Source organism: Leptonotus elevatus, chromosome 9, assembly GCF_054856555.1.
Source record: "Leptonotus elevatus isolate MCC_2025b chromosome 9, RoL_Lele_1.0, whole genome shotgun sequence".
NCBI lineage: Eukaryota > Metazoa > Chordata > Actinopteri > Syngnathiformes > Syngnathidae > Leptonotus > Leptonotus elevatus.
In genome coordinates this window covers 8,495,886-8,516,610 of record NC_141247.1, presented here as the reverse complement: position 1 = coordinate 8,516,610, position 20,725 = coordinate 8,495,886, and the positions used below count along the sequence as shown (strand labels likewise).

Sequence of the window (20,725 nt, the reverse complement as noted above, 5' to 3'; positions counted from 1 at the left end):
TTTGCTTAGGAGCAGATTGTTTAAAAAAAAATTTGCAAATACTTTTTTGGGTAGTTAAAATAAATACAAATATTTTGGGCTATTTGATGACATTTCCTTGAAATAGTGATTTGCTTAGGAGCAGATTGTTTACTAATTTTTTTGCGCATAATATAAAGTGGATTTATGCTTCTCAAGTAAGTGATTATTTTGTATTGCTATTTTCAGTTTTCACTGTCCTGTCTGAAGAATTGTGGAAGTAAATGTTCAACTTGCATCTACTTTGTCTTCATTGGCTCCGGTTTAACTTGGTGTTAAATCAGCGTTAAAGAACACACTGCACGAGAACATTACAAAAGTCCATGCACACATCACCAAGCGCACACTTACTCCAGTAGACATATAGATAGATATGTGCTTTACAAGAGCAGCGTGTTTACGTCATCCAAGTCGCTTGCTTTAGACGTGATGCTAGCCTGATGCTAGGCGACCCGAACGCGTGTACAACTGTAGCTCTTGGCTTGAGAAAATGGAATAAAAACGCTACCATGCTGTCCTGGATCAAGGCTTCAAAAAAAGATCATAATCAGACTCTAAGGCGGATTCGCAGACTGATACAGCACGGACGTAAAGAAATAACCTGCAAGCGAGAAGTGAAGCCGGCGGCGGCCATCTTGCGTTGCCAGAGCCAGACTGTAAATTGAATACGTTGACTTTTCCGCTGCGTACTTTTATCATTATTTTCTTCTTCTACGAAAAACACCACCGTGTAACGTCCAGTTGTACCAATTAGTATAAAATAAGTGTGGGATAAGCTCTAAATACAAATTTCATCGGTTAGAATGTAAATACAACTTTTCTCTCATAAGGTATTTTTGCAAGTGCTACTCAAAGATTGGTCTGCAAACTGCATCATCATGTTGTCAGAAACATCAACAATGAAACAAAAGCAAAGCACACAGGAAAAAAAATTCGCAGTGAAATGTCAATCTAACTTAACTCTTTGACCGCCAAAAACGTTTAATAACGTTTAGTAAAATCCAAATGAGTGCCTCCAAAAACGTTAAAAGACGTTAACTATGTTTTTTAATGGAAACGGGTGGAGGAAAGCCTTGGCCAGCTGTGCTCAAACTATCAAGCAGATCGAGTTAGTATAATGACTATTTATGGGCACTAGATGGCAGCGATGACTCTCTTTGGACAAGATCGGGTAGGAGTCAGTAGTAGAAGACGTGAGGTGTAGCTTGAGTGTTGAGGGGAAAATGGCTAAGGAAGCGAAAATGGCGACCGGTTGCGAGCTGCTCGCGCTTGAGCATTTTTTTCAAAGACGAAAAACATCGACCAGTGCTAAAGAGCACATTGATGATGATGATGGTGACTCCGAGGTTGACGCCGAAGTTGGAAGCGTTGACGCGGCGGCTTCGATCACGTCGTAAAGCCTTACCGGCTAGCGATGCTAACGCCGGAAAACGTGGTGCACAACCGAGCACTTCTGCACAGGCAGACATTCAATCGGACGATGAAGAGTACACAAGTCCAATGCATATTCATCGGAGGAGTGGGTACAGTCTGATCACGGAGAAGACACTGGTTCTGGACTACGATGCCATCATGAATGGAGTGGATAAGATGGATCAGAACATCTCTTACCACCCGGTATAGGAACCGAAGGACATGAGGAAGCCAGACGTAACACCAGGTCACCGTATCATGATCCTGAGAGTAGACTTGATGGCAACATGGTCAAACACACACTGCAGTATATACCTGCTACTCCCCGGAAAAAAAGGCCGGCATGAAAGTGTTGTAGGGTCTGCACGCGAAGGGGCAATCGCAGTGAAACTAATCTGTGGTGCAAATCCTGCTGCGTCCCCTTGCACGCAGGGGAGTGTTACACAATATACCTCACAAAAAGAAAAACTGTGTAGTTGAAACATCCACACAATTGTAAATAGTACCACAGTTGCACACATTTGTAAATAGTTTGCCAAATTGTTACACTGTTGAATGTAAATAAACTTATTTTGCTATCAAAAAACACGTTTTCATTGTTGGTAGTAGTGTTTTACAGAAGTAAAGCACTGTTTAGGTGTTTGTGGCATCATTCATGGAAAAAAATTCACTAGAGTGCATGAAATAATATCCTTTCACAAAAAGCTTGATTTCTACGTATTTTAGTCCAAAACAGAGCATTTGGGTGAAACTAACCTATTTTCTATTGTTGATTACTGAAAAACGGAATAAGGTAGAAACTAGCTTTTTTTTCTGATGAAAGATGAGAGTTCAATCTTTCATTTGGTAGAATCTGTGTTTCCATAGTCCAAACAGAAACAATTTTGTGGACCTTGAAAGATCAGTCAAAATGCTCTAAATCAGCTGGCACCCACATGTTCTCTTTTCTGAAAATGGTTGGCAGTCAAAACGTTAAGCAAGGGTTTCATGTAAGTTTCATTTAGTGTTATCGTGTGAAAAGACCCCTGTAGCGGTAGCCGTGCTTGTGTAGCCGTGAATAGTTTTCCTCGTAATCTTTCATATGGCTCGTGGTGAAACACAAGTATCGACAAATTGCTCTTCATGACAAATATTTTGCTGCACGTTATAATGACCGTCAGTCTTGTCAACCCTGAATCATTTCCAGGCTAATGAAAGACACCTCCATTTCTTGAAAGTAAAACTTTCTCAAAGCCAATCAGTCAAAAAGATAAAAAAATATATTCATACATTCATCCACTTATATTCAGGGTCGCGGAGTACAAGTGAGCTAAGCCTATGGCAGATGACTTTGGGTTTGAGGTGTACACCCTGGAATGGTTGCCAACCAATCACAGGGCACATATTTAGACGAACAAACACTCACACCTTTTAGGACAATTGAGGGTTAGGCAATTGATTTTGCAAAAGGCCATACTTAACTGGATATATAATGTATTCAAAGTATCTATTATATTAATTTAACAAGCCACTGCTTGTGTTAAATATCAAACCCCTGGTCATCTTCCTTCTACCATGAAGGAATGTTGGCAATTTGAGCACAACATTTGGCATTGTGGTGAGTTGCTTTATTGAAACGTAGTTGCTTGAGGGGTTGGAAAAGTCACGAAGTCAGCAGCACTGAAGACGCAAGTCATTGCCCTTGCTAGCTGGTACCGCCCACACACTTGCACATCAAATCAAAGCATCGCATAGTTAATGTTTCATTTCGACTTGATGAAGTCAGAGACTGTGGGTGGGCCGGATGTGGCCAATGGGCCGTCATTTGCTGAGGTCTAATTTTGAGTCTTCAATGGAGCTTGTTGAACATGTTTTCTTTTTTTTTATTATTATTTAAAAAAAAATGTATTTAATGTATTTATTATAATGCGGAGGAGAGCCGAATAACCCAAAGAAAATCATCCATCATTCTGTAAGATTTACATACATCAGGGCATCTTAGTAGCGGCTGGTCGTCGTCTCTGTGGTAGGCTGCAGCGGCAGGTGGTAGGGAGAGGGCGTGGCTTGTGTTGGGTGAGGAGATGTGGAAGGTGGGAACCTGGGGCGGCAGCGGCGGGTAGTGGAACTCCACCGGAGATAAGCGAGCTGGTGTGGTCAGCGCGGACACATACCTGCATGGGGACGGACAGTCAGCACATCGTCGCAGTGTTCACTCATTCACCTTATTCACTCTTTCAACTTTCACTTTAAATGTGTCCAGAGAAACAGAGTGACATACATTTGTGATCCCCCCCCCCCCTCTTTGTCTAGTTATAAAACCCTCAGAGGGGGTAAAGGTATACTGTTTTCTTAAGTAGAAAAGTACAGCGTCAACGCCTAGTAAAAGAATAAGTATAAACTGGAAGAGATACAATAACTCAGCACAATGAAAACTTGTTCACACACAAATCAGTTTCCCATCTTAATGATAAAGCGCTGACTCTTGAATGAATATTTTTTGTCACTGATGGTGTTGTGGTACATTTGCCTGACTTTGGCACAAAAATTGTGGGTTCATCTGTGTAAATGTGAGCATGAATCATCCTCTGTCTCTAAAAGTGTGTGTGCACTGCAACCGACTGGCAACCAGTCCAGGGTGCCTTTCATCCAAATTCCTCTGGGAAAGGTTCCAACTCACCAGTGACCCTGAACAGGACAAGCAGCATAGAAAATGGACGGATTGGAATTATGGGATTCAGTACCATGAAAAGAACTGACATTCCAATTACTAGCAGGTTGTGTCAGGAATGTTATCCAGTGTGAAAAATAAATCATGCCAAAGACATGTAGTGACCTCTGATGGGACAAGATCAAAGTCGTAACTTTTACATGGTTTTCAGATTTTTTTTTAGGGAGGGTGACACAAAACGCGACGCCACGATCATTCATTCTTAAAGCTGACAACATAAAACAATGATTTTAAATAAGGCCACGGATGGTAATGGCTTCTTCAATTATCAGAAATGCTCCCTGGTTCAAGTTCCACAGTCTTGACTATTCCTGTTTTTTTCCCAGCCTTATAAGTCCCCAAGATCCCAACCAATCAAATCACAACAACTGAATTGACCTCTTTAGTCTATTTACCGGTACATCTTTTTTTTCTTAATTGTGTCATCATCTGAAGAGGTTGAAAAAAAGGAAGAAATTTACTTGTGACAAACTAAGGGATAGAACGTACATTAATCTGTTTTCATTTTTTTTTTTTTTTTTTTTTTTTTTTTTTTCTTTTTTTTTCTTCTTTTTATAAGAGCTCAGTATTGTTCATTCGGAAATGTCATCATCATTGCTCTTATTTTTTTTTTTTTTTTTTTATTTTAAATATATATATATATATATATATACACATATATACATACATATATACATATATACATACATACATACATACTTTTTTTTTTTTTTTTTTGTGTGTGTGGGTGAGTATGTGTGTGTGCGTGCGTGCGTGCGTGTGTTTGTTAGCTCACCAGAAAACCTATTAGAAAAAAAAAATCTTATACCGTTCACCTAAATCGAACACCAGGAGACCCGAGGGGACCGAAGAAAACCAAGGAAGGTGAAATCCAGCACCGACCAGACACCCCCCACCAGAACTCCTCCCCAGCCCAAGAAACATCCAGACCCCAACAAATCCAAAAAACATAAAGTCAGGGAGGCCTCAAGAGACCAACGGAGAGACCGAGAAAAGGAAGGAAGGACAGACGAAGCCGCGTGAGATCCGAGACACCAGCCTCCACCGATTCAATAACCTGAGGAGGAAACAGATTGTGTCTGAGTTTCGGTAGATGCTGGTGTGGTGGATCTGGCATGCATGAAAATCTCCACCAAAGAGGGGAGCCGTCGACCCCCGCCGGAACAGAGCAAGCGCAACACCTCAGGGCCCCCCAGGCCGCGGCAGCGCCAAAGGACGACCCCCGGGCCCCACCAGGGCCACCGGCCGGAGAGCAAACCCAGGAGCAGGAGCGCCCCCCGCCCCAACACGGCCCGCGCCCCCGGCCCAACGCAGCAGGACGGGGCACTGCAGGCCCACCAGGCACCCCACCGGCCCCCAACCCCCGCCCCCCCCCACCACCCCCCGCCCCCCATCCACCCCCCGCCACCCACCCCAACCCAGCCCCAGCCGCCCCCATGCCCCCAATCCCCCAGACACCCCCCACCCCCAGCACCCCCCCACCCCGCAACCCCCACCACCGCCCCCCCCCAACAAAGCCGCCCCCCCCCCGACCAACCGGCAGCCCCCCAACCCCCGACCCCCAGCCCCCGGGGACCACCCGCACCCAGGCACCGGCGCCGAAGAGGGGCCGGACAGCGGAGCGGAGAGGGCAGCCGCGCCCACCCCACCCCCCGCCGTGTGGAAGGACGGAACACCGGGGGCAGAAGGGGGAGATGGGGGCACCGGAGGGCGGCCGACACCCCCGAACCCCAGGCCCAGCGGGGGAAGGCCCCGGTCGTCACCCCAGCGTTCTTTGTGAAAATTAACCCCTGTTACTGAGTCCGCCAGCTCGCGGACTGGCGAACTCTACCCCTAAACCGTGAATGTGACCCCACCCAGTGTATATACAAGTGTGTGTGTGTGGTGCATTAAAATTAGGAGCAGGTGAACCGGAGCCGATGGAAATGATATTCCCACGCTCCGATCCACCCGCCACCCAAGCATGTTGCTGAGTGTATGTGGTGCATTAAAAAAAATAGATAGGGCGGGGGGGGGGGGGGGGCGGGTGGCGACACGGACAGGGGACCGCAGCACTGCTCTATACTGCGGCCCCCAACCGATGGCACCCCCACAAGCCCCCAAGCCCCCCCCCCCACCCACAAGTTGTGTGGTGTATTAAAATTGGAGGGGAGTTGTAGGGTGAAGACGGTGTTTCCACCCTACCCCACCCCCCAAAGTGTGTTATGTGCCCTATATGTCTATAAAAGTGTATTGTGCAAACCTAGTGTAGTGAGTTAAGAGGTGTGACCAGCGGGGCCCCCCCCAACCGGGCGGGGGCAGGAGGCGCACCGGCCCACCAAGCCCCCACCCACCCCACCAGGACCCCGGCGGGCATATGGGACCCGTCCGGCGGGGCGATAGGGCTCGCCCCCCGGATACTGGGTCCCGCCCGAGGTGTCAGGACGCCCACCGGAGCGGGGCGGGCACGACACCAAACCCCAGCCACCCCCGCCGGCCCCCATAGCACCGAGACCCGGGCCATGGATGGAGCCCCCGGCCCAGGGGAGGGGAAGGAAGGCGTACCGGGGAAGGGGAAGGGAGGAGGGAAGGGGACGACAAGAAGGGCAGGGGGCAGCGGCAGGGACGCAAGGAGAGGGGGAGAGGAGGAGGAAGGGCGACGAGGGAGAGGGGACAGGGAGGCGGAGGACGGGCGGGGAGAGGCGAGGAGGGAGAGGCAGCAAGGGGGAGGAAGGGGGAGGGGAGAGGGAACCACCGGGCACCCCGGCGGCCCACAGGCCCCGAACCGCGTCGCCGGGCCCAGAGCGACGGACCGCTTAATCTGTTTTCAAATGTAGAGGGTAAAAACGGATACCCCAGTAAAGTATAAGCATTAATAAAACTGCTACAGTACAATAACAAACCACATCACTGCAAACCTTTACAATGTCACTGCATCATTGCATCATTCTATGTTAGTGGTTAAAAAGCGAAAAGCTTGAACTAAATCATCAACTTGCCAGCTCCTTCTAAGGCAGAAAGAAGAAGAAACATGTACACATTTTCTGCCACTTGATGTCGCCAAAAACTAAACAGAGTTTGTGTGACCACTGACTCAATAAGGCAGAAGATTTAAAGGGACAGTAGACCCCCAGAATGAGTGGAGTGTGATACTCCAAGGCTCCCCCTATAGGTTTGGAGTGGATATTCCTTTGTACCCCATTGGTCAATAAGCGAAGTGTGCATCTCGGCAGCGTGGTGCATTATGGGTAGGCCAGCTGGTAGCCTGATACCAACTTGTCATTAAAATCTAATTTTAAGCGCTTGATTTGGACCATTTCAACCGTTGGAAAGTTGATGTTTTTTATTGAATCTATTTTAAACATGAATAGCATGTCGTTACTGACTACCCTCTGCCGGGACACGACAGTTAAGCCTATTTAAGTGTTTATTATTTGACTGAATGTGTGCACTTGAATGGGAGTTGAACAAAGACACAACACCGGGACGCGTTCAACAGACTGGTAGGAGCTTTCTTCACTGAAGGGGTCAATTGGGGCTAAAAGCAGGTTCTTAAATGGCTGTCACTCCATTAGTTTGGTTTCACGTACGTCCGCTAGCAAGCTTCGTGATGCTTCCGCCTGTTCCCTCGCTTTCAGGATATTGACAAAATAAACGTAAAATAAATCAATTTTAGCCTCTTATACGTCCGTTTGGATCTTCCTTTTCTGTCTGGAAATTGGGAAGAGTGAACGGAGGTTTACAAGCGTACACTTCTGTCTTCTCGAGCATTGCAATGGTGTTTTTTTTGCCGATAAACTCCATTAGGACAGTTAAGAATGGCACCAAGCGCACCTGTCGTTTTGTCACTTAAGGCTGAAAGTCGTTTAAACAATTCTTGCAAGCTTTGAGGTGTGCAGTTACGCAAACACTTTCAGCACTCCATTCAGCGCCATTCAAAGGACGGCTTTGTTTGGTAGCAAGTTTTTTTTCAAACTTGATTTTCACGCATGCGCAAACATAATGCAAATTGAAATTTCTTTGACAGGTTGACTGAGGTAAAAAAAATGCAGCACAACAAATTTAGGAATAACAAAGAATATTATTATTTTTATCCATCCATTTTATACACCAAATTCAAAATCAAAGCAAATTTCTTCAAATAAACATTGTATGATCACATTAGTGTTTTTGTAAAAGCAATGCACGCATCTCAACTCCTATCAACACAGTGGTGACAGTGTATCAGACTTTGCTACCTGTCACTGTGAGGTGAATCCCTTAGTGAGTCGTAGGAATCTCCATACTGCATTCTTGGACTGGATACATCCGTACAGCCCCAGTGGGCTCTCCTTGCCATACAAGCTGGACTACTGCATTTACTGGTTCCAACAGAGCTGGACAGGCCACCTGACTGGCAGTCTGAATTCATGCTGTCTGTTCGCTCCATGCTCCATGTCTGCTCCTCGTGTCTGCAGATATAAGTACAGAACTACTTTAAAAGGTTACCAGAGGACTGGCAAGGCATAAGGACAGAGAAGAGGGTTGAGGGAGGTGATTACAGAAAACTTTTTAAATGCTTGATTTATTTGTGGTGTAACAAAAAAAAATATTACTCAGAAAATCTGTTTTGATTTTAAATATGTGAGTTAATTCTACTTTAAAATATTGTGATTAAAATACTGTGATACGTATCTTATTGTCTTTTATTGGAGAGATATATCAGAGGAAGAAAATGTCACATTTACAGTATATCATTCATATGTATGTAAAATCACAACAAGAAACTCATTGCATCATACCCTCTCAAACTGAGCCACACAATAAAGAATCATAATCTCACTAAATCAAACGGAACTGAATCGTTCCACTTTAAAATCGAACCGTACTTGAATCGTATCACACCTCATGTATCAAGATATGTATCAAATTGTCTTTGATAGGAGAGATGTACACCCTTACTACTTATATCATAAGTCAACTCTTGTTTAGATCATTAATTTGATGATCATTTGCCTTTGTCATACTTTACTTTTATGTTGAATGATTGGCACTGTGATAAAGTACTGGTACTCTAAAATGTACCAAACATTTAAGTCACCCAAGAAACAAGTGTTTTTTTTCTCTTATATATCATTGATCATTTAGGAATGACAACCAAAAGAGAGCCTTCATTTTCATGGTCTGTTGGGTTAAGAGTTGTCCATTTTAGAATATTCCATTGTATTGCTTTTAAAAAAAAAAGTGAGCTTTCACGGTTTATATATTGTCATCATCCATGTTTATAGTGACGTACCGACCATGTCAATGTTCTGGCTTGTTACTTCTAAGCAGCCATAACATTGCCTCTGTCATGTATGAATGTGGTATACTACGGATAGCACATCCACATTTGCGTTCCAATACAAATTGACCTCACTTTCATTGAATCACGTTGACTTTTCTCGATGTTTTCTGGCAACGTTTCATTTGGTTTCCCTCATATTTGAATGTTAACCACTTTTCTGCAACCTATGTTATTTACATTCATGAGGTGTCTCTTGATCCTTCACTTTACAAGGATACACCACCATGTCCCAGAGTACTCTACACTTCTGTTGATTTTTTATTTTTATTTTTTTAACCAAAAGAATGATTTATGTTTATCCACTTTTGTGGTTTTACTGGGTGCGAGTTTCTGTAAAAGGTAACCACAGACATCTTAAATAGCCAAGTCTGGCACCTGAGCATTATTTCACTTATGTATTAAAGACCAAAGGGAATGCAGTAGTACACACAAACAGTACTATTTACTGCAGTATTTACAAACATAGCTGAAAATAAGTATGCCTTTTAAAAACTGTTCATGAATTGAGTTTTTGTTCTCAAATAAAAAAAATAATGATTAACTAAAAAAAATGCTGAAAATGCTTTTACTATACCAATTCATTTGACTTTGCTTTCAAATGTGCTTTAGAGCGATTCTGGCACAGTTTTTAGGACAAGATAACATTGGAGACTATAGTGCGCCACCTTTCAGAGAAGTGCTATAAGTGACATTTGACCTGTCCATGAATGAGTTGTCTTCAATGACTGTTTTGTTTGGTGGGGCAGAAGCATATGAATGAAACATGTTTTGGCAGAAGATGTGTGCAAGAGCTACCTGGATGCATGTGAGGCAGTGGTCGAGTGATGTGAGCGGGTAGACATTCTGCTGCCTGCGTAGTTGCCAGCACCTTCAGCTCCGTGGCTGATCACACACTCTGTGGTAGGGACACTCTTGGAGATGTACTGTAAATCACGTACACACACCTTTTATTGAGCAAAATGGCACAAAGGCATTTGGAGGCTTAGAACATTTAAAAACAAATGTACAGATGTTTTTTTTGAAAAATGTTTAATATTCTTATACTAATCTCTGCCCATTTAAAAAAAAAAAAAAAAAAACTCTCTCCTGCAAGGATGTCTGATCATACAGTATCTTCAATAGACCCGCCCAACCCCATAAAAATCAGCAGTTCATGAGCATGCATCGTTAGCTGTATTGTGCCATGCAGTGTGCAACTCATAGAACGCTTAAATTAGTGTTTGACCTAAGAGCACTGTGCTGCAATAGTAAATAGTGCGGGCTTGTCACAGCATTGAACCAGGAAAGAGTCAAATGTAAGTGGTTCTAATTAGACATGGATCCGGAACGAAATTCCGAGTTGAACATGTTGTATTGTATGTGTCGATTTGTCTTGAATGCAACATGTCTATTGATTGATTCTGACATCAGAATTACCTGTACCTGTCTCTGCTGTATGTTTCTACTGTTTGGACTCACATCAACCATGGGAATTTCCTCGGGACCAGGCCCGGGGTGGTTGGGCCCGTTGGCCAGCATGCGGTTGGGTTGCTCCACACATTGATTCTGGTTCTGATGGAGGTGATGTTGCATCCTATTCCTGTGCTTCCTGGAAGTTACATAAACATCTGCTTTGGCAAAATGCTTCATGTAGACTAAATCAATTACTCAAACTGCTGAAACTCAACTCTTGACTACTAAAAAATATGAGGAGAATTTATTCTTAGTTTAAACTTGTGGCATAGATTTTAAGTCCTCAAGATGAGTATTTGCACAATTTAGACCATTAGCAGTCTATTATTATTATTTTTGTTTTTTGTTTGGGATATGCAATAAAGTAAGTCGGTTTATGTAACAAGTCACATAACATTAGTTTGTTGTGGCATTATGTATCACTCTGTCCATTTGCAGCTGTCCTCATATGTTTACATACCCTAGAGGGTGTGTAAACTTATGAGCATAACTGTATGGTGAGAAAAAGGCTTAATGCCCATAAATTCCAAAATACTGTGGCAATTGTTTTGATATTTTCAGGTTGAAGTGGACCCGAGTAGAGATGTGCATGTGAATTTTGGTGACGATTCAGAGCATTTTTGTCGCTTTTGTACAATTACACTCATAAGTTTACATATTTATGAGCACAACTTCTTTTTTTTTTAAGAATTGTTTACACTCACGCCAAACTTCTTGTGAAATAAATTTGGTTGAATTCACTGCAACCATACAGTGCTCGTATCTCAAGTGTGTTTTACTCACAAGTCAAAGCAAAGTTATTTGTTCATGATATTGAAAAGGACCTACTTGGTTTTGCAGTAGGCCACCACACAAACGATGCCAACCACCAACAAGGCCACACAGATTCCCGTGATCGTCAGCACCCGCCTTTGGTAGAGCTCCTCGGCCTCTGTGACAGAGAACGCACACACGTGCATATACACACGTTCATATGCACGCAACGCACACATTTAGGCATTGCAGACATAAAAGCACAGTACAGGCACACAAATCATGCACAACACACATCCACACAGAAACACACACATACTGCATGTTACCACATTATGTGCTGCAACGCCTGATAGTTTGTTGTTTGTTAAAATACATTGCTGCACTGTACACATTCATATCTTTAATATGTGACCTATTTTCTTCTGATTATTTCTGTTTACACTGTCTGTTAATGATTAAATTTATCCAACTTAAGTGAAAGAAAATATTCAGATTAGACACAACTAAACCTACGAATTGATTTACAAGCAGTGTGTGCAAAATTATTATGGCTGTTAGTTTTAGATGCACTACAGCCATACATAATGTGTCTATCACACTTAAGACAACATTGTACAAACCATTATGAGAGGGAACAGACATTTGTACACATGCGTGCATAAATGTAAACTAAAAATAAAATAAAATGTTTTTTTGAAGCGTTTACACCACAATAATAGCATTGAATGTTTTCAAACTTAATTAGAAGAATACTAACTTTTATTATGTATTAACTTTTAATTTCACTCTGTAATTATTAAGAGTTAGTTCACAAATGTTGTTAATATACAGCATTGCCAAAGTTCTAAATCCCAAACTATTACGTGAAATTGATTTTGCTTATTTTTAATCCAATTTGCACGAAAGAGGATTTTAACGATATCGACAATAGTGAGTTTTAAATGTTATCTTACCTATTACCTGAACTGTTAATAAGTGAGTCACACATCTGGATGCTTTCTGGCAATTCATTTAAGGTGCTATATGCAAGTCATATGTATTTTTTTTTTTACTTCTTAGAGCCCTGTTATGGGTAATACATTATCTTATGTTATACTTTACTGTACTGCATTTATACTTTTCTCTGCACTACAGCTAAATAGTCAAACTCTATATATAAGTTTGTTAGTGTGAAACTGCCCAGAGTCCCTGTATATTACTGAGCTCTACCAAATTTATATTTCAAGTTGCCCTACTGTGGTGTAACACTGAAAATTGAGGAATGCAAGTGCAACAACACAACGACAGGGGAACGAGAGGGTTTAAGGGGGGTGGGGGTGGTTGGGGGGGGGGGGGGTTGAGATAAGGAGCATTGGGAGGAAACATGATGGGAATAGGAGCAAGACAGGGCTGAGAGGGAAACGGGAAAGTCCAGGAGGGTGAAACTGGTCCCCAGAAGCTCTAACATAAGACTGTGCTTTCATCAACTTAAAGTGGATTTTGAAAGCTTGTCGGTCATGCCCTAGTTTAAATCACTGTAAGATTTCAATGTCATATACAAACGGAAATACCAATTCCACTTGCAAAAATAAATTTGTCTAAATTAGCACACTCAGTCAAAAAATACCACAGCTGTCAAATACAATCACCAGCCACATCACGACCACTTGCACAATATGTTATCAGCACAAAAGCAGCATCTGTAGCTAAAATTTTGGTTACCTCAATTAATTTCATGTAGAGAGTAAAAAATAATATTAGTCACAGGCATGAACGGAAATATTGAGGTATCACAGTATTAAAATTAGAGCTGTAAAATATTTTTATTTTATTTTTTTAAATATCTGAGTTAGTAAAAATAGGATTTTTTTCCCCCCCATGGAACACAAGGTTCAGCATTTCCGGTCCTCGAGGTCGGGAGTCCTACAGGTTGTAGATGTTTCCACCTACCAACACACCTGATACTAAAGATCAGGATCATTATATGAATCAGGTGTGCCAGTGGGCGGAAACATCTAAAACCTGCAGGACTATGGACCTTGAGGACCAGAATTGGTGAACCCTCCCTGATTAATTAATTAATTTCATCAACAAAAAACTAAACAAAAATAATTTTGTCAAAGCACATGTACTAAAACTAGACTAGACTAGACTAAAGCCCTCATTAATAAACAATAACTGGGACTAAATCAGTATGCATTTTCATCGACTAATGAAGACGAGATAAAAATGTACTTCACTTAAAAAAAACAGGACTAAAATCTATGGACATTTTAGTTCATGAACAAAAATGAGAAGAAAATTATATGATTTTGTAAAATCTTGTTCTGCTAATCTGTCACTGTGACATCTGCAGCTAGCGAGTGCAACATGCAAAAACACATGGGACAGACAGGAGGTGGATTCACGGTGAAAGGTTAAGAAAAAAAAAGTAAACGATATATATATATATATATAACGTAACATTAATCCAACGGGTTTAACGCTCCAACAATAATGTTAATCTGACCCCTAACTAATGCTGGCTAATTTACTAGCTCATGGCATGGAGCCATAGTAGCCACTTGTTGACATACTGTAATTGTGTGTGAAGTTGTTTTTTATCAAAAAGATGAGAGAAAATTTTATGTGAAATAGTTTTAGATTCAAAATGTTCAATATAATCTGCTGACAAAAAAAAATACAATGGTTAAATCATGATTGTCCTGACTAAAACTAGACTAAAACGTTGACAGTTTATTTAAAAAAAAATTGGACTAAAACTAGATTAATACAATTATGTTTTCTTGGACTAAAATAAGGACTAAAATGCTAGATTTATAGTAAATAAAAAAGGGAAGGGCTTGACTAATTATAATCAAAATTAACAAGCGTGATTGAAAATGCATTAAAACTGAGACTAAATTTTAAAATGGCAGATAAAATTAACACCACGCCACACAGTGCTGCCCGGCTGCATTTCTCCACTCCCTCAGTGTGTGTTGTGTTGATGACGTCTCTGTCTTGCCAACGCACTGATTGGGCGACTGTGCGAATGCCCGCTTCTGATTGGTCAACTGTGCAAAATCCCGCTCCTGATTGGTCGACTGATTTCAACCTCGAAATTATATACAATAGTAAAAAGAAAAGAAAGAAAATAGAATCATTTAACAGTTTGATAAAGAAATGAATGTTAACATTTTTCTTATTTTTTTAAATTAAATCTTTACTTTTCTCAAATCTGCAAGCAGCCAACCATATTGTGCACCGGTCTCCTCAAAAAAGAAAGAACAGCCAGTATTAGTGGTTATTGAAACCTTGACTTTATAAAACCATGGTAAACCACCATACCAATAATTAGCCCATGCCTCGTTTTCAGCTTTCAGTATGTTTCATCAACTACATTAATTATTATTTGTTCTTTATTTATGTTTCTCTACCTTTTTGTAAAGGCATAATATTTGCTACAACTCTTGCATTATTACTGTGCATTTGTGCAAGTGGGCGTATTGTTGTGGCTGGTCAGTGCATATAAGCTATGCTAGTTTTAGAGTAGTATGTTGTTTCAAAATGTGTTTGTACAACATACTTCGGTATAAAACCTTACTTACGTCCTTGTGATTTCATGAGACGTCATCAGTGGCGCCCCAAGTACTGTTCCAATCGGAAGTATGCAGAAGCCAAAACCACACGGAATTCCCGAATGGCGTTCTTTTTTGCTAACTTAAACCAAGAATCCATCGATTGTTACTTGGTAAAGGTTTGGCTGAGAAAATATCCCAAGATGCATTTCATACTTCAAGGAACGAATGGCAGCAAAAAAGCATATTTTTTGTTCTTCTTTCTTTCATTTCCATCCGACTAGGCACGGCATGTGCATTGCTGCCCCCCACCAGCATCACGTTTGTAAGTAGCCTACAGTATTCCTCCCTTTATATGAGCGTAAATAATAAGAAATTTAAAGTGTAAAGTACAACTTTATTAAATCTAGCTTTTTTTTACACAACTGTAATTTACAATATTATATATAAATATATTAATATATATATTAAATATGATTTACTATATATTCAAAGATATTTTTTTACAGATGTACCACAATTACAGGAGAATCAGATCAAAACCTGCAACTCACATTGATGTCTTTCCAGAACTTTTTTTTTCTCAATATAATCCTAAATTGGATAAATCCCAAGTATAATTTCAAATTATACTTCTTTAATATATTACTCATAATTATATAACATCTAGTCATGTGGTACACAGTTACGGCAATGCGTCAGAACCAGGAAGCTCACAGTAAGAATAACATCCGTGTATTGCGTTCGTTCTTTGCTCGACCCTTATGGCTTTTTGCGTCCTTGCAATTGGAACAGTACTTGGGCCGTGACTGATGACGTTTTAAGACATCACAAGTACGGACAAGAATACGTATTGAGAAACGGCCTATGTCATTTTCCCCTAATTTATCATTTCACCTTCAGGAAGGAGGTTATGGTTTCTAAATAAAGGGCCTGAGTGGGAATTGACAAGCCAGCAGTGGCCTTGGCCCTGCATTGTGCATGTATCATTGTGCACTGATACAGAAAGCCAAGGGAATTGGGAAGGCAAGCTCGCTCAGCGGAGCCAAAAGAATTTGTGATTTAGGACAGGCCCACACTTTGTCTTATCTCTGACACTGACTCAATCAAGGGCACAATAATTAGGACAAAGAATGTGGTCATGGCTTTTCTAGCTCTCGGCAACACTTTGCAAAACTATTTTCCAGCAACATTTCTTCACATTTCCTCAAGTTGAATAGTGGTTCAGATCTTCCACGTGATCCAGTCCATTCTAAGCCTTTTACATTCCCTTAAAATTGTCTCTGCCCTTTCTAGCTTTAAGTTATTCATCTCAATTATCATTTTTCTTCCTCCTTAACCAAGTTAGTCTATAAAGAAGAGTGCATGCAGAGAAGGGGGAAGAGGGATTGCAAGTCTTAAAATCAGGTTAGTGGGCGGAAGAAAAGGAGGGACAGGTTTGTTGGTTTTTAAAAATAAGGTGGCACGATAATGTGTGACTGTGACACAATCTTGGCAAACGCTTAAAGCACAGCAAAATAAATAATAATGTTCCATACCCATAAATTCAATTCTGAGAAGCTCTGCCAGCACAGAAAGTTGTTGTGGTAAAGAAAGGAAAGAGACAGACAAGGGTCAGCTGTAATGTCCACTTTGGAGAGGATCTGCTGTATATTATGTTCCTTTCCTGTATACGCTGAATCAGGAAGTTCATTAGTGCTTTGGAATCTGTCAGTCAGGCTGACTGACATATGTGCCGTCCCGTAACAGACAGACAAGTCACACAGCCTCAGCTCTGTAAACCCCAAAAATGTCAGGGGGAAAAAAAAAACAGAAGCACACACAAGACTCAAGAGCAAAAGGGAGAAAATCAAACAAATAAAAAGCAAAAGAGAAATCAGCAGGCAGGAAAGTCCATGCAGAGACACACGGACAAAGATAGCAAGACAAGAAGCCACATCACTTACTGCCATATTGAATACAGCCTATTCATAGGACATTGGACAGAAACGAAACACCAAAGAAAAACATAACAGAGGGGAAAAAGCAGTGAGATGGTGCCCAACATAAATGCTGAGTACAGACGATGATGTACAGACAATGAAGTTGATGCTGTATCTCATTTAACTAACGACTACTCTATAGTTAAGCATTTCTGTGGCACTCATATCTCCTATCCCTGCACAAAGCTGTTAGAACCTTACATACTGTATGAGTTTCTGTTGCTGTGCATGCATTAGTTCTTAAAAAAAATAAAATAATAATAATAATAAATAATAATAAAAAATAATAAAAAGGAGATGCTCTTGTCCACTTGATCTACATTTCGATAAGGCTTTGCATTTTAAACATTGTATAAGCAGACCGTACGGCGTCAATGTGAACTTTAAACAGCAGAAAGTGTTCTTTCAAACAGATTGAAAGAACACTACAATGCAAAAATAATGAAACACAAGAATAAAGCATGGACAAGACCAGTCTTGAGGATGGAATCAACTATACAGTAATAACAAAACCGTAAAATCAGTGTGTAGTCCTTACAAAGTGATCCAGATTAGCAGTGAGGATTATCGATTAAAATCAAACCGTACACTTTACCGCACTCACAAAACATCAGACTGGACCCTTCAAAATTTAAGAAAATAGAGTCCATGTGTCCCTTAATATGTTTGGATTTTGAATATGTTTGCCTGCGTAATTATACTATTGTTTTTTAATGGTATTTTTCTTGTTTTAGAATGGAAAGGGGAAAAGCACATTTCAAGATATGTGCTTTAATTGGACAACAGCAATACCTACCTGCATACAATAGATAATTATATAAATATTTTACTTAATTGTAAGCGTAAAAAGATGTCCAAGTCATAAATACTAAAACAACACGTGTTACAAATCTTACCTTAATGAACATGTAAGTAATGTGTTGCTATTTTTAATTGTCATTATAATTTTTCTCTTTGGCTTATCGGCAATATTCTTATCAAAGATTGGACATGCACAAAAACAGAAAAAGCTTATTATATGAAACATCATCTGATGCCACGACATCTTTCATTTTCATTCAAAATTGTAGTCCAAATTCCAATTTTGACCACCAAAATCCACGTTCTCACAGTACCCTGTACAGTAAATGTGGGAACTACTGTCTATTCAGTCACGAATATAAGGTCTGACATTGCCTAAAATGTGCTAGGTTCCAGTTTCAATTTCAAAAGTAAAACTTCTTGATAGTCTTGCTCTCTTTCGCTCTCTCTCTGCAGGCAGGCAGATGTGCAGGACAGCTACAAATATCTTGGAGTTCCACAGGCAAATTGCGACCATGAAAATGCAGTTCGAACGGCGGCTATGGCCAAATACCTAAAGCCGATGGGGCAGATCCTGAATAGTCAGCTCAACGGCAAGAATAAGATCCTGGTCAGTAACGTCTTTGACCTGCCAGTAATAAGATACCCCGCTGGCATCACACCCTAGACACAGTTAGAAATGTAAGGCACTGATATCAAGACAAGAAAGCTCCTTACAATCCACGGAGGGTTGCATACCAAGTCCAGCATCATGAGGCTGTACACAAAGCGGAAAGATGGGCCATGGACTGGCGAGCATCATGTGCACTTTGCAGGAGGAAACCACAGGCCCTTCAAGAATACATCAAGATAATGGCCCCTGAGGACAACGTGCTTAGTGAGTGCCAGAAACCCAGAAAGGAGAAGGAGCCAGATGGACTGTCATGGAAAGACAAGCCCATGGCATGTACCACTGACAAATTGACAAAGTGGCTGACATCAAGAAAACAGGGCTGAAAGATTGCACAGAGTCAGTGATCATAGCAGCACAAGAACAGGCCCTAAACACAAGATTAATCGACGCCTTGGTCTACCACATCAGACAGGTCCCCGGGTGGAGGTTGTGCACAAAAGTTCCAAAGATGGTGAAGCCTATAACAGCAGGGTTAAATATGCTGGCAAGCTTTACATTGGAATGGATACATTATTCATGCACTCACACATTCACGCTCTGGTAGCAGTGAACTAATTTAGTAGCCACAGCTGCCCTGGCGCAGGCTGACGGAAGCGTGGCTGCCAGTGTGCGCCTACGGCCCCTCCGACCACCACCAAACATTCGCACCTTCCATACACCAGTGTTTGAATTATTTAATCATACCACACGGTGGCCTTAATACCGTGAAGCTGTATGTGAGATTTTGGTATTGTTGGATCACTGATATATGTTATGCTGTAAAACGGTCAAAGATCACATTTGATTATTTTTGGCACCTTCCAATCAATTTTCCTCATAGCTAAGCAGTGATGACATTGCAACAGTGCAAGGATTACACACGATAGCAACAACCATACCCCCCAAACCCTAGAACACCCAGACCCCCACTTCCCATTTATATCCTTAGTGGTCTCTAGGCAGGTTATATGACTTTTTTTAATTTTCTTTTTAAAACATTAAAAATGCATGAAAATCACAGCATCTGGTGCTAATGCCAGTTTCTGATTCATGTGTGATATTTTTGCTGCTCACGCAATTATAAAAGAGAAACAAATCAAGCCCCAATTTGTTGTCTTCACAAGTATTTTTTTCCCCCCATCCAGAGTTACCAGCCAGGAGACCGTTAACGGGGTTGGCAAAGAGACAAGAGGATACAAGCAAACTGGCTCTGTTGGACTTACTTATTTACTCACTGGATTTTAATGCAATGTTAAACTCAAATGTTGATATAAGAGAAGAGCTATTCACGCAAAGCAATCTTATTCCATCGGTGATATGTCAGAGCATGTAAACAGTAAATATCTATTAGTAGATCACAGTGAATATTTTTTTAGTTATTTGCATTGAGTGATGTTGTATCTGTTTATGTATATGACTTTTACACATACAGTAGAAGTCTTTAAACTGTATGTACCTAAAAAGATGTTAATGCTTGAGACAGAGCCAGGCTTGGTTTTACTGCTTATGTAAAGACACCTTCCATCTCCCAGATGCAAGATTTGTCTTCTCATCTTTCTATTTATACTGCTTTAATTTAACCACATGCACAGCACTATATTACAATTTAGCTTCATGCACAGATGACATCACGTAACAGATGACCCATTGATGCCGAGGAAGAAAACAACAGTGCCTGTTGTAGGCTTTATCCTCATTCAACCTCCATTCAAGATGCATGGTACAATGTCACAGAGGGGAAAGCCCTCATCAGTAACAATGGCTGATGTTTCTTTGTCTCATTACCTTACTTGGCTTGTTAAAGCGCCCCACTTTAGTTTAATTCACTTACCAATGTATGAGATACTGCACCCACAGCAAATGTGACTGGCAGGTATTCAAAACAATGTCAGATAGAATGAGACTTTTCTCCATATAAAGACATTAATTGACACTTCTGGTCCAATTGCACAGGTTGGAGCAATAATATTGTCTTTTCTCAAATATTGGCTTTCACCCTGGAAAACTCAAAGCCTTAATTAATTGTCAGGTGCATTGTTCACTTGAACAAAAAAGGACCACCCCAACCAGGCCTCCTTTTTTGCTTTCATTTTTCCATCC

General features: G+C 41.1%; 1 protein-coding gene across 4 annotated transcripts in view; it reads right to left on the bottom strand.

The window, feature by feature from the left end:
• Positions 1-20,725, bottom strand: part of LOC147168282 (pro-neuregulin-2, membrane-bound isoform-like) — a 61,819-nt gene that overhangs the window by 4,780 nt on the left and 36,314 nt on the right. For 2 of the 4 annotated variants that reach the window (XM_086085067.1, XM_086085064.1), the window contains 6 exons: positions 16,729-16,752; positions 11,724-11,826; positions 10,866-11,031; positions 10,239-10,366; positions 8,356-8,568; positions 3,398-3,581 (listed from right to left, as the gene is read on the bottom strand). In XM_086085067.1, the coding sequence (XP_085941193.1) occupies positions 3,398-3,581; positions 8,356-8,568; positions 10,239-10,366; positions 10,866-11,031; positions 11,724-11,826; positions 16,729-16,752 (818 nt within the window). The remainder of the gene's footprint in view (positions 1-3,397; positions 3,582-8,355; positions 8,569-10,238; positions 10,367-10,865; positions 11,032-11,723; positions 11,827-16,728; positions 16,753-20,725) is intronic. The other 2 variants (XM_086085066.1, XM_086085065.1) reach the window with 2 other exon arrangements.